General features: G+C 43.0%; 1 protein-coding gene across 1 annotated transcript in view; it reads left to right on the plus strand.

Annotated features, from left to right (window-relative positions):
* CCN4 (cellular communication network factor 4) overlaps positions 1–9,427 on the plus strand; it is a 34,553-nt gene extending 25,126 nt beyond the window's left edge. The window contains exons 3-6 of the mRNA XM_038129434.1: positions 1,793–2,072; positions 5,788–6,045; positions 7,996–8,189; positions 9,057–9,427. Of these exons, the coding sequence (XP_037985362.1) occupies positions 1,793–2,072; positions 5,788–6,045; positions 7,996–8,189; positions 9,057–9,356 (1,032 nt within the window). The 3' untranslated portion in view covers positions 9,357–9,427. The remainder of the gene's footprint in view (positions 1–1,792; positions 2,073–5,787; positions 6,046–7,995; positions 8,190–9,056) is intronic.
* The last annotated feature ends 3,307 nt before the right edge of the window (positions 9,428–12,734 follow it).

Genomic DNA, 12,734 nt, shown 5'->3' on the forward strand with positions numbered 1-12,734 from the left:
GGACTCAGCCACACCTCTGGACAATTCAGCCAGCACATCCAAGATCCGCAACAGTTCCTCACTGTAAGGACACTGGAAAGGCTTCCCTGGCCAGCTCAGGTGTCAGATCTAGAGGAAGGTCTGTTGGTAATTTATTCTAAACTCCTGTCTATCACAAGCCACCAAATGTCTCCCAGCTATTCTGTGCTTTGCAAGAATTCAGCCTCAGTCCTTCACATATTAACTAAACCCACAGGAGCATGAGGGGTCCTCTTTGCTGCGTGTGTTGGCTCACAGACACGTTCATATCTGCACAGGGAGAAGCTGCTTGCTCATGTTGACAATAGAAACAAGGGATGGTGAAGGGATTTACTTACAGGGCTGGGCTATGGCAATGAGCTCTTTAAATAGCTGTGTGACTTTTGTCTGTATATCTAGACCTGATTATTAAGCACTTTTTTTAATGGTCAGCAACAAAGTAAATAGGTTTATGGCACTCGAGGAGGCCTCTCTTCTCAAGTGGCAGATTATTGCACCTACTCAAATGATTGTGAGTGGAATGAAAAATTCTACGATTAAAAGGCCAGGGCTTTTCATCGATCTAAATGTTCCTCTTTTAACAACTCTGACAGCATCAAGGAGCCTTAAAGTGGGAGTAAATTACATTGGTATGTTTTAGTTTAAACAAGAGTTTAAAGGTGTTTTTACGCCTACTTTAAGGCCAACTGTTTGTAAAGGAGGCCTTAATGGAATTGGGAATTATGCCCAGAGCAAACACATTGTCTATTTGGCTGTGATTAGCAATGTGTTCACAATTTAGTGTTTTGAATATAGGATAACCAGTTTCCAAGATATTTAAATACACTTTCAGATACAGCAGTGGCGGACTTCGAAATGTACTTTATTAAAATTTGAGCCTGCTAACAAAGTTAAGAGTCTTTGCAGAGATATCCTGATGGATAGCTCACCACCTGTGGGGTCTTTTCCCACAAACTCTTGGGTGAGGCATTCTCTTCATGGAGAGTTTTTGGAAAGCCTTTTGTTTGAGACTTCTCAAACTGCAAAGAGGAAAAAACACTGGGGATATAAAGTACAGTACAGGGAAGGCAGCAATGGAGGGAATTGCCCTAGCAATTTCTAGAGTCTGACTTTTCTTCTTTGACGTTTTTAGGGTTGCACACTTATTTTTTGCAACACTAGAAAGGGCTTCTAGACCACATGTGCCAAGCAGTGCCATGTTCCTTCTGCTCTTGACCCCATGTGAATAGCTCCATTTGTTTCTGTGCGGAGATACTGTCCCCTGCTTGACCCCCATGTACAGGGGGTCATTCTTTGCAGTGATCAAAAAAAACCAAAGAAAACAAAGGTTTTCTTTGCAGTGATCCTCTTATAAAAATGAAATCTTTGCTTTGTCACTCACCTGATTTGCACCCTTCCTGCACCACAAGCATGGCTGGTGCTGTTAAATGCCATCCAGAGTTTGTTGTCTAGGGATTTGAGAGCTCAGAATGCAATGAGCCTATACCTTCTGTGGGTTTTGATATGAACTACGACATCCCAGTACTCCATGATCTCAGTAACAGTGACCTGGAATCCCATCACTGTGTTACATGAAATCCCTTTCCTACCTTGATTAACCTTGATCAGGTTTTTTATCTGATTATCAAATTTTGAGTTGACTCGCAGGGTGGTTTGTTGAAGCTTCTTTTTACTCATGAGACCTGAGGGGATTTTAACTGAGGACTAAGCAGCACAGGGTTTGCAGCCCCCATTTCTCTGTGACGGTCTCCAAGCTGTGTTTCTTTGTTTGCAGGCCACTGGCCAGACCTCCCTCACCATGACCAGCACTGTCCCAGCCACGACAGAGACCTACACACGGACTCAGTACTGCAGGTGGCCCTGCGAGTGCCCCAAGTCCCCACCCCGGTGCGCGCTCGGCGTCAGCCTGGTCACGGACGGCTGTGACTGCTGCAAGACCTGTGCCAAGCAGCGAGGGGACAGCTGCACAGAGGCTGACACCTGTGACTTCCACAGGGGCTTGTACTGTGACTACAGTGGAGACAGACCTAGGTACGAAATAGGAGTATGTGCACGTAAGTGATGTACATATATTTTTGACTTAGATATACGCTGGCAGCTCCCGTCAGGCTGAGCAGGGGTTGAGATTTATTTCATTTTAGATGCCTGGCTTCACGCTTATCAGCTCCTCCATGCATCATCTTCCATTGCCTTGTAGCTGTCTTTGTTCTCAGGGCAGTTGGCTGGATGAGAACTGACATCTGAATTCCTGCCTTTTGATTTGGCTGCAGCCAAGAGCAAAGACCAACCAGCATTTGAAAGTCTCTGTATGTGTAAAGGAATAATTCTGTAGTCCCTATAACAGGAGGAGGTGCTGTAGTAGGTTGGGGATGAAGGAAGGATAGGCAGGCAGTTGGATTTAAAGACAAGCAATGTGAGCCCCTACATGAAAACCATGACATTAAGGGGCCACTTTTGGCTAATTCCCTATAGCGGATACCTTAGATGGATAGCACGTGGTCTGTAGAGTACCCTGTCAAGATGATCAGGAATGAATCATATCCTATCAGAGCTTGTCAGCTACAAATTGAGGTTTAAGCCTCAGTTTTACAATGGTTACAGTCGCATTAGCTGGTATGAGGCAGAAGGATTTCTTCCTGCCTCTGATAGCAAACTCTTGGTTCTGTGACACTGGAATGCTTTTCAAGAAAAAGTGCAAAAAGAAGTTAGGTAGTGGTTTATGTATTAAGAATACATTCACTTGTTCTGAGTTCCAGAACATGAGGCAACTCTGATTCTCTCATAAAAGTCAGAAATTATTGAAAATTATTACTCTGGGAATGATAAAAAGTGAAAGGATCATCAGCACAACCACACACATTGCTGATCAGAAAGGCTGCTTTTAGTAAGTTATTAGAGCATATGGTCATGGCTTTAGGTTCATAAACAGGAAAAAGCCCCTCAAATGAAGGAGCTTCTGGATTGGAACATAAAAACAAATTATTGAAAAGAAAATGTAAAGGTAAAAGCAAACCTTGAAGAGAGCTGACTGTGAGATGGACTGATAGAATAACTGATCCACAGGAGAGGAAAAAGCTCGCAAACTGTGGGCTTCAATAAACTTAGAATATGAGCAGAGGTTACACAAGGGACAGGTTTGACGAGCTAAGAAGTTCAGGGTAAGCTGGCAGATTCTCACAGAAGTGATACTAGCATTACTCTTCCTCAGCAGAAGGGTGGAAAGTCTAGTAAGAAATGACCTTGGCTTTGCACTGGCTCAGGGACGAAAAAAAAGAAAAGCAAGCATGCAAAAAGTGCAGTCTGACCAGATTTTTGTAGGATACAGGCAAAATAACAACGAGAGAAGTTACGTGCTAGGAGCTGTAAGCTTAAACAGTGATTTTCAAGATTAGAAAAGATTAAGGTTAAGAAAAGAGGATATGAGATCATTTAAATGTATTGTCTGGAGTGTGTGTAGAACATTCATGAGAGGTCTGCAAGAGCAGGTTAGACAAACATTGTCAAGAATGACATCGTTACAGCTGGCCCTGTGCTGGGAGAGGAAAACAGGCTGGATGTTGTCTCAAAGCTACCAGGTTTCCTAGACCTCTTTAAAGGCCCTCATGTTGTTTTGCATTTGTTTATTTATTTAAATGGTTGTTTTTTTAGTTGGATATCTTTTGGTTTTTGCAGTCCTCCCACACGTCACAGGCACTTGGTGTGCCAGTGGCAGCAGCACTGTGCTGAAGGAAGACTGAGCCCCAGCTTCTCCAGTGAGCTCTGGAGGGATTGCCAGTCTGTGCTTTCACTTCCCTACTACCGTGACAACACGTGACATTTATGGTTTTTTGGGGAGCAGCATTACAGTGTGCACAGCCGAAGGGAGCAGGAGGAAGTTTTTTCCATGGTTAGGATGTGAGGCAGATTGTCTCTGACTGCCACAGAAACCTGTGGCCTTTTGTTTATTTTCAGCACCCAGGCAGAAGTACAGGACAGGGTCTGCTGATGTGTTGTTTTTGTACCCTGGGCCACATAGAGGCTGCATCACCCTGCTCTGAGCCCACCAGCTTCTGTCCTGACCTGGTGACTGAAAGCTCCTGTGAGTGGGAATCCTGTGCTGGGTGTTGGGCACTAACTGCTGTGAGGAACTGGATTGGCTTTTGGATGCTCTTGGCTACACCTAGAGAATCCAGGGTGTGAAGGGCTACAGAAACAGTATAATTTACAGAAACTAAAGAACCTGAAAGATTTAGGAATATGTGCTGGGAAAGGGAGTGGGCTCAAACTGGGGGAAATTCAGGCTGTATCTGGACTGCCATGCAGAGGTGTGTCCAGGATCTAATCTCACAGACATCAAATAGGAACCTGGTGGGAGTCACTGCAGCTCTCCTTTTGTTGTTGGCTCTTTTCTGCAGCAAAGCAGAGGCAGCAGGTGCTGAGGCCCAGGGGGTGAGGCAGGTGCTGTGCATGTGGGGCTGGGAATGGGGCTGGGAATAGGGCTGTACCTCCAAATTGCTTTATTTTGATGCATACTCAGTGAGGTTTTTCATGAAGGAATTCAACAGCCCCTTTGTCTGTCTTTGGGGATGTTCTCATGGTGAACCTCTTGGTTTATGACACCTGCAGGAGACTAAATTAACATAATCCAGGAGGAAAATGCTCATGGGAAAACATCAGGAGATACAGCATTTTTTTAACTGTCATAGTCTGTGTGCATACCTAGAAGTCTCTCTGAATTCTCAGGTCCAGCTCCAGCACTGAGTAATTGCCTTTTTAGTACAAAGGCTGAAGCATTACAAAAATTGGAGCTAAGAGTGAACTGGAGATCTAGATCTGTGCTTGAAATTCCAACAGCTCTCATTTTTGTGCAGAAGAAGGGATTTGTGCTTGATGTTTTCATTCAGCTCATTCTAAAAATAGGAAGCCTTTGCAGAATTTTAATCCAGCATTTCAATTAGTATTTTCCTGAAGCAGCTCCATTTCTGACTAGACTCAAAACATAAGCAAACCAACCAGTGCGTGAGCAGTGCCTCCGTGTGACTAAACAAGAGACTAAAGTTTGAATTTTCCATTGAAAGCCACTGTTTCCAAATAACTGTCTATAATTTGAAACAAACAAGTAAAAAAGGCTGCTCTGTGATTCCTGTTAATGAGCAATCAAAGGGCTTGACTTTTTAAAGTGATTTTATATAAAACAATTATACATCAAATATTTATTTTTATGGCTTTATAACGTGGACTTCATTTTCCAAGAAAACTGCTCTGTGATAAACTGGGTAAGATCCAGTTTCCTAAATATAGGATTCCAGTACCATTTAGGTGCTCCTTTTGCTCCCGTGTTAGTTCTCCCTTTTTCCTTCAGATATACACAGGTGAAGAGCTGTGTCATCTGTGTAATTCTATGAATGTCTCATATGTCTCTGAAAACCTCACATTTCACTAAATATTTTTAAATTACTTTGATTTCTCCCCCTGTGAGTAATTCCTACCACCATGCTATGAAATGTTCTTGTTTTTCTTAAGTAAGAATTTGTGGATAAAACGTGTTTTATTTTCTAACTTCTTTTTTCATTGAAGCATTAAATGGTTCTCTTTTTTTGCTGTGATTTAGAATGGAAACAGTTTCCTAGATGGTGTGACTACATGTGGTGCGGCATCAGGCTGAACACGATGCTCTGCAGCACTGCCAGCCCAGGATCAGCTGGGTAAAGGAACACGTTGGAGCTGTTTGTTGCCGGCATTCTATTAATGGGGCTCTGTGTGTTTTTCTCTCTCTTTCTTTCTTTTCAGAGATTGTTGGTGTAGGATGTGTCCTCAATGGAGTGAGGTATAAGAACGGGGAGACATTTCAGCCCAACTGCAAATACAACTGCACGTGCATTAATGGGGCTGTGGGCTGTGTTCCCATGTGCACAAACTCACGTCCTCCACTTGTCTGGTGCCCCAACCCAAAGCTGATTAAGATTACAGGGAAGTGCTGCGAGCAGTGGGTTTGTGACGACTCCAGGAAAATCAGGAAGACATCTCCACGTCACATCTCCTCTGCAGGTAGGGTGGGAATGAGGCAGATCTCTCCTTTGCCAAGGCAGATCTCACCTTTGCCATCTGGCAGAGTCTACAAGCAAAGTATAAGCTTTTACTGCCAGACCTGGCAGGTGTCTAACCTTTGTGAGGGAGACACAGCCTCCCACACAGCACATGCTGAAGGACAGGACAGGCAAACACCAGTGGAACTCATGAGTAGCAATATGGATTTGAATGACCCATCCCTGGTGGTGGTCAAGGCCAGGCTGGATGGGGCCCTAAACAACCTCATCTAGTGGGTGCTACCCCTGGCCATGGCAGAGAAGTTCACTGAGATGATCTTTAAGGTCCTTTCCAAGACAAACCATTTCATGATTCTGTGAATATGATATTCATCAAACATGCTTGTGCAACCATTCTGGAATTCTGAGTGCCAAAGCCCCCTTTGAAGGACATGTCTGCTGGAACTCTGAATATATCAAAAGTCCTTTTTAATTCTTCATTTAATTTTTTTCCTCAGTCTGGACCCTCTGGAAAAGAGAAGAGATTCAGTTTAATTTGGGACCAAGGCTTTCTGTCCAGGTTATATTGCTATTGTAGTGGAATTTTAAAGCCCCTCTATATTAGGATAGAGCTTCGGAGTCTCAAACTTACACAACACCTTGAGGGAAGTTATTGTGTGGAAATTTCACTGTGAGTTTGGCTAAGTTGTCTTCATGGTAGTACAACTTTTTTATCAGTTCTGAACTGATGGCATCAATAAACATTCTGTCCTCACCCTCACATTTATAGTAATGGTTACATACCCCACTGCACAGAGGTGTTATCATTTGCCTCAAACATGGCCCCAAATGCTTAAGATGGATTCAAGTTGCCATATGTCCTAAATTTCTTGTCAAAATGCCCTGTGACACACTGTGGTGACATTAACCACATTAGCTCCAAGTTTTAGACCATCTCACAAAAGCAAAGCTCAAGGAGAAATACGATTGTTGTAAACAAAGATTTTGGCTCCATGGTAAGAAGAGCTTTTTCCCAAACCTTGGTCTTTTGTTGCGCAGAAAAAAAGCATTGGTCCTCATTTGTGAGTTAAAACCACCAGAGTTTAGCCCTCGCCTCTCTGTCCCTGATAGCTCTGAAATGTGGGGTGGGCCCCAATTCAAAATATCTACTACTGAAACTGGCCTTACTTCCTCATGGCCTGTGTCCCAAAATGGGCAAAACATAACTTTGTTTTCCTGACTTTTCTCCTGTAAGGAGAAGCTTATAGAAGTCAGAGTAGCATTTATTACATTTAATATAATAATTAATATAATAATAACAGCGAACAAGCTCAGTGCAGCAGTTTCTATCAGAGTTTTGCCTGTGGACTGTCCAGTGAGCTGTAAAGCAGTGGGGACTTTGGCTGAGGCTGGGACAGAACCATAACTGGGGTTGTTGGCTGCTTTCAAAACAGAGCCCACCCTTTCTTCAAATGGCTGCTGAGCTCTCTGAGAGCTATTGAAGCTGTTCTTCCCCCCAGTGAAAGGCTGTGGCTGCTTCCCAAGCCCTCTGCCATCCAGCAGAGACTGTTGACCACTTTCTGCTATGGGGAACCAACTGAAAGGGCTCAGAAATAAACCTTCATGGTGAGATCAGATCTCACCCCCTTTCTCCACCCGCTGGCTCAGGCTTCTGTAATTGTTTATATTGTGGCAGCACCTGGGGGTCCCAGACAAGGACCCCCTTGTGTGAGGCTGTGAAGGGGAATAAAGGAATGAGCCCTGGCCCCGAGCGTTCACAGCGATGGAGAGTCTGACACAAGTAGGTCAGCACAAAGGGGGTGGGATGAGGGAGTTCACAGGAATGCTGAGCCACTTTGCTGTGGTTTAGTTATTTGGGTTAGTGGCCTGAATGTGCAATGAGCTGGGGAGAGGATGTTTAATATGTAAAGCTGCCCAGGCTGAATAATGTGGGGTTAATCTGTGTCCGCAGCGTACGAGGGAGAGGATGAAGCCTGGCAGAAGAACTGCATTGTGCACACCTCACCCTGGAGTCCCTGCTCAAAGACCTGTGGGCTGGGCATCTCCACCAGGATTTCCAATGACAACGACCAGTGCCGGCTCATGAAGGAAAGCCGCCTGTGCAACATGAGGCCCTGTGAGGTGGATATAACCCAGCACATCAAGGTGGGGACCGTTTCTTTGTGCACTCCTAGAGCTGCGTGGACACTGAGTCAGCCTTTGTTTGGCAGCATTCAGGCCTCATGAGGCTGCACTTGTACATGGACTTACTGTGCTGCGCAGAGTTCCAAAATATGTCCTGCCTGTGTTGGTATGAAAACCTTTCCCTGAGAGTTTCAGCTCCAGCCAAAAGGTCCTTGCAAGGAAAGCCAAGCCAAGCCTGCTGTGCTTGATGCTGGCTCGGACAGCCCTACTGGGGCTGTACTCAGCTGGCAGAAAAGCAGTGCTGCACGCCTGGTCATGGCTACGAACTCTATTATGCAATATCCAACTTGCAGCTTTTGGGTTCCTATGCCTAAATATGTAAATCTTTCACACCGCCTCAGTCAGGGCTGTAAAAGTCTTCCTAACAGCTACAAATCCCTTTAGGCATAGGAATCATAGAATAGAATAACAGAATCCTTCAAGCTGGAAAGGATGTCCAAGATCAGTAAGCCCAACCTTCGACTGAATGCCACCATGCCTGATCAAACACACTGCAAAGTGCCATGGCTATTTGTTTTTTGAATACTTCCAGAGATAGTGACTCCATCACTTCCCTGGGCAGCTTTTTCAAATGCTTAACCACTCTTTCAGTGAAGAAATTTTTCCTGATACCTAACCTGAACCTCTCATGGCACAATTTGAGGCCATTTCTCCTTGTCCTACCACTGCTTACCTGGTAGAAGAGGCTGAGCCCCCCATCCCCCCAATCTCCCCTTCCTTGCCACAGCCTCCTTTCAGGGAGTTGTAAAGAGCAAGGTGGGTTTTATTTCCTACATGTATCAGCACTGAATATTAACCTCTTTGTTTTTATTTTCTTCTCTGATTTAGCCTGGGAAGAAATGCTTGGCTGTCTACAGGGCAAATGAAGCCATGAACTACACCATCTCTGGATGTGTGAGCAAAAGCCCATACAGGCCCAAATACTGTGGTGTCTGCACAGACAACAGGTGCTGCACACCCTACAAGTCCAAGACTATTGAAGTGAGGTTTCAGTGCCCAGATGGAACTGAGTTTTCCTGGAAAATTATGTGGATCAATGCTTGTTTTTGCAACCTGAACTGCAGGAACCCCAATGACATCTTTGCTGACTTGGCTCATTACTATGATTACTCGGAAATCGCTAATTAAATTGGCTGAATGCTGGAATTTACCCTTTGCTCTGATTTTACAGAGGTTTTAAAATAAAAGGAGAATCTTCATCCATTGCCAATGTGCAATTTGTTTTTTTCCTGAGTTAGAATGTGGATGCCTTGAGAGGCTACCTAGAAGAGAGGCTAGAAAGTGTTAAAGGAATAAAGAATTTATTTAAAGGTACTTTTTTAAAGGTATTTAATAAAAAGGCCTTCAAAGGATACACCTGGGGCAGTACAAGAGCCAGGCCGAGGCTACACTCAAGATGGACAACTGGCCATGTGTTTTCACACTTTTATAAGTTTTGGCCCATTTACATATTGGGTTAATTGTTCAATTACAGCTTCAGGTTATGAAGTCCCATCTTCCCAGTTTGTTCTCCACAATTGCCTGTTTGTACTTTTTGGGCATGAAGCTGCAGTGGTGTCCTTGGTTCTTGGGCTGGAAAAGGATTGTTTTGTCTAACGAAAATGTGAAGCGAACTTGCTAACACTTTACATGAAGTTCAGAGTTATAAACTAATGAAGTACAGAATCTAGAAAACATGAAAGCTAAAACCTAGGGCATCAATGTTAAATCTCTTTGTTTTGTCACACTGTTTTTGAAGAGGCCTTGAACAAACAAGATTTTTAACTCTAATAGATCTTTATACATTGAGAGTAGCCAGAAACTCCTTTATGCACTGATGCTGGGACATAAATGACAGTTCTGTTGGCACTGTCATTTACTAAGCCAGCAGTTTAATTGCCCATAGGAAAGAACAGTACACTAGTATTACAGCAAAAGTATGGCTGTCATTAGCTTAGACATGAGACTCAGACATCCTTACTGTCATTTCTTGAATGTTATTGTCTAAGCTGGAAAACTGACATATATGTTTTATATTCAACATTAGAAACCAGGATTTGATGGTCTTGCAGCTGAAGTCTAACATCTGTCACACTGAGGTCAGTCCTAGAATCACCCCTCTGTTATTCTCAGTCAGATTTTACTGCATGGTGAATTTTATGGGAAAAGCCTAGGGGGAAGAACTTTTGTGTCCTATTCTCCTTGGACTCATCTCAGTCTCTTGAAGTATCTTGTGCCAAGAACATTTTCATAGTTTTTGACATTCTCTGATCTTGAATAGCCTGACTAAATCCAAAACAGCCACTCCAGAGCTCATGTTTTCAGGATCCATCTAATCTACAGGTCATGTACTGCTCCTAGGCTATCTCTGCAGATGAAATGCAGAGAGCCAGATAAGAAGTGAAAGACAAGACTTCTTGCACCCATTTCTTCTGATAGAAATAGAAATTGTGTGGCCTGTGCTTGGGGATAACCACTACCTCCTGCTCCCCATGGTGTTACCAGCACACAGGAGCCTCCTCCCACTGCCACCTTGCCAGTAACACAAATCACTGTTTTACATGACTGGGGTAGAGGAAAGGAGATGTGTTAAATGAGAAAACAGGTGTTAGGCTTCACATCAGCTCTGAGGATGTGTGGATGCAGAAGGAGAGGCAGCCCTTGGCATAGTTTCTGGTAAATTCATTCCAGCTGGGCTGATGCTTAGAGTAAACATCAATGCAAACATTTTCTACAGAAGTGGTTTCACACGCAAATGTCAGCTAAGAGAAAAAAACAAACAACCCTGTCATTACCTTTCCAGGTAAGAAATTTATCATCACTGAAGGATGTTGTAGCTAATTTTATCTCCAATAAATTTCTAGTACAGCAGCCATGCCCCATGGCACGTTTGCTGCTGCTTCAGTTGGGAGAGCAGAATTGTGTTTCTGCATGAACAAGAGAAATTTAGTATCCACTTCAAAAATCCCTGGTGGCACAGCAGAACTGCTGAGAGAAACATGATCTGGAGATCTGAGCAGTACAGTGCTGAACTTGGGATGATGCAGTTATTTTTGCTTTACTTTTAGCTGTCAAATTGTCTGTCTTCATCTTGATAACTCAGCAGAAGCTTGATTAGTTTCTGGGAGACATAAATTTTTCTGGCTATGATGAAATAAAAGTTCTTGTGAGTGGCCTGAAAATAATACCATGCCTATATAAAAACAATTAGGAAAAATGCTGTATATCTTCAAAAGTTGTTAACACGAATAGCATCTTAATTTGTACACAAGGATTTGGCCCATATATTCTTTGTAGACCGAGGTCATTCCTGAATTTAAAGCTTTATTTGTTTTTTGAAGCTTCCAAGAAATCTCTAGTGGCAGAAAGGAAGGGTGATCTCTGCCCACATGTTCCAAAGGAGGCGCAAAGCCCCTCTTCCCTGTGTTTCTCTGGTCATAAGGAACCTGAGGCCACCACATTTTGCAAGATTCAACCTCATGACTGCCTTGGCCTGGATGATGTGACAGCGGAATTCATACCTGACCTATTTGCCTCCAGTCAAACATGACCTCAGCACTTGCAAGAATGAGAATGTTACGTTGCAAACTCCATCCCTTGGTAAAAAAAGTTCCATATGAACATAGAAAAAAGAGGCCATGGCCAAGAATTTGACAATGTTTTCCAAAAGGGAAAATGGTGTGTATTAAGAAGTTATGGGGAAAATATACTAGGACTTATTTCTCAATCAGATCCCCTAAATATGACTTGGAACCTTGTGTTCTAATTCTTGCCCTTCTTAAAATTCCATATATATGCACGTGTGTATACACATAAAAATAAATAAATAAATAAATATTTATATGTAGATGGATACACACCTATAAAATATTATGTACAGTCATCTGTATAATATTGTATATAATATTATATATAAAATCTTATGGAAACATGCCCATTTATATATATATATATATATATATATATATATATATATATATATAGGGGGGTGTGTGTGTGTGTGTGTATGTGTGTGTGTGTATATTTACATATATATATTCCTATGGGGCATAAAAAGCAGTGCATGAATAATGTGTGTTTATAAATACAGTCAGTCTTTCTTTGTCTTACATGTAACATAAGGAAGCAAGAAAACAGGACCAGATCATATGTGAAAAACTCTGTCCCTTAACTGGCTTGCTCTGCTTTGCAATTAGTTAATTCTGTAACCACAGCAATCAAATGCTGCAGTGGCTGTAACACAAGGCTTTCACTGAGAGATAAAAGAAGCTATTGAGAGCTAATGCATGACCAGCAGCTCCAGTGCGTGTCAGTTTTAGTGAAGTGAATGCCTGGAAACCACAGATCTTGCCCAACGCACCCAAGATGTCTCTGTCTCTAGCCTGGTTTCCTAAGGAAACTGAGTGCATGCAGCCATACTGTTCATTTGTTTGTCTGTCAGGCGGTCCCTTTGTGGGAAACGTCAAACAAAGCAGGCAGAAGTGTAAAGATCTCAGAAGCCTTGCAATTCCTGCAATAAAACACGAA

Source organism: Motacilla alba, chromosome 2, assembly GCF_015832195.1.
Source record: "Motacilla alba alba isolate MOTALB_02 chromosome 2, Motacilla_alba_V1.0_pri, whole genome shotgun sequence".
Lineage (NCBI taxonomy): Eukaryota > Metazoa > Chordata > Aves > Passeriformes > Motacillidae > Motacilla > Motacilla alba.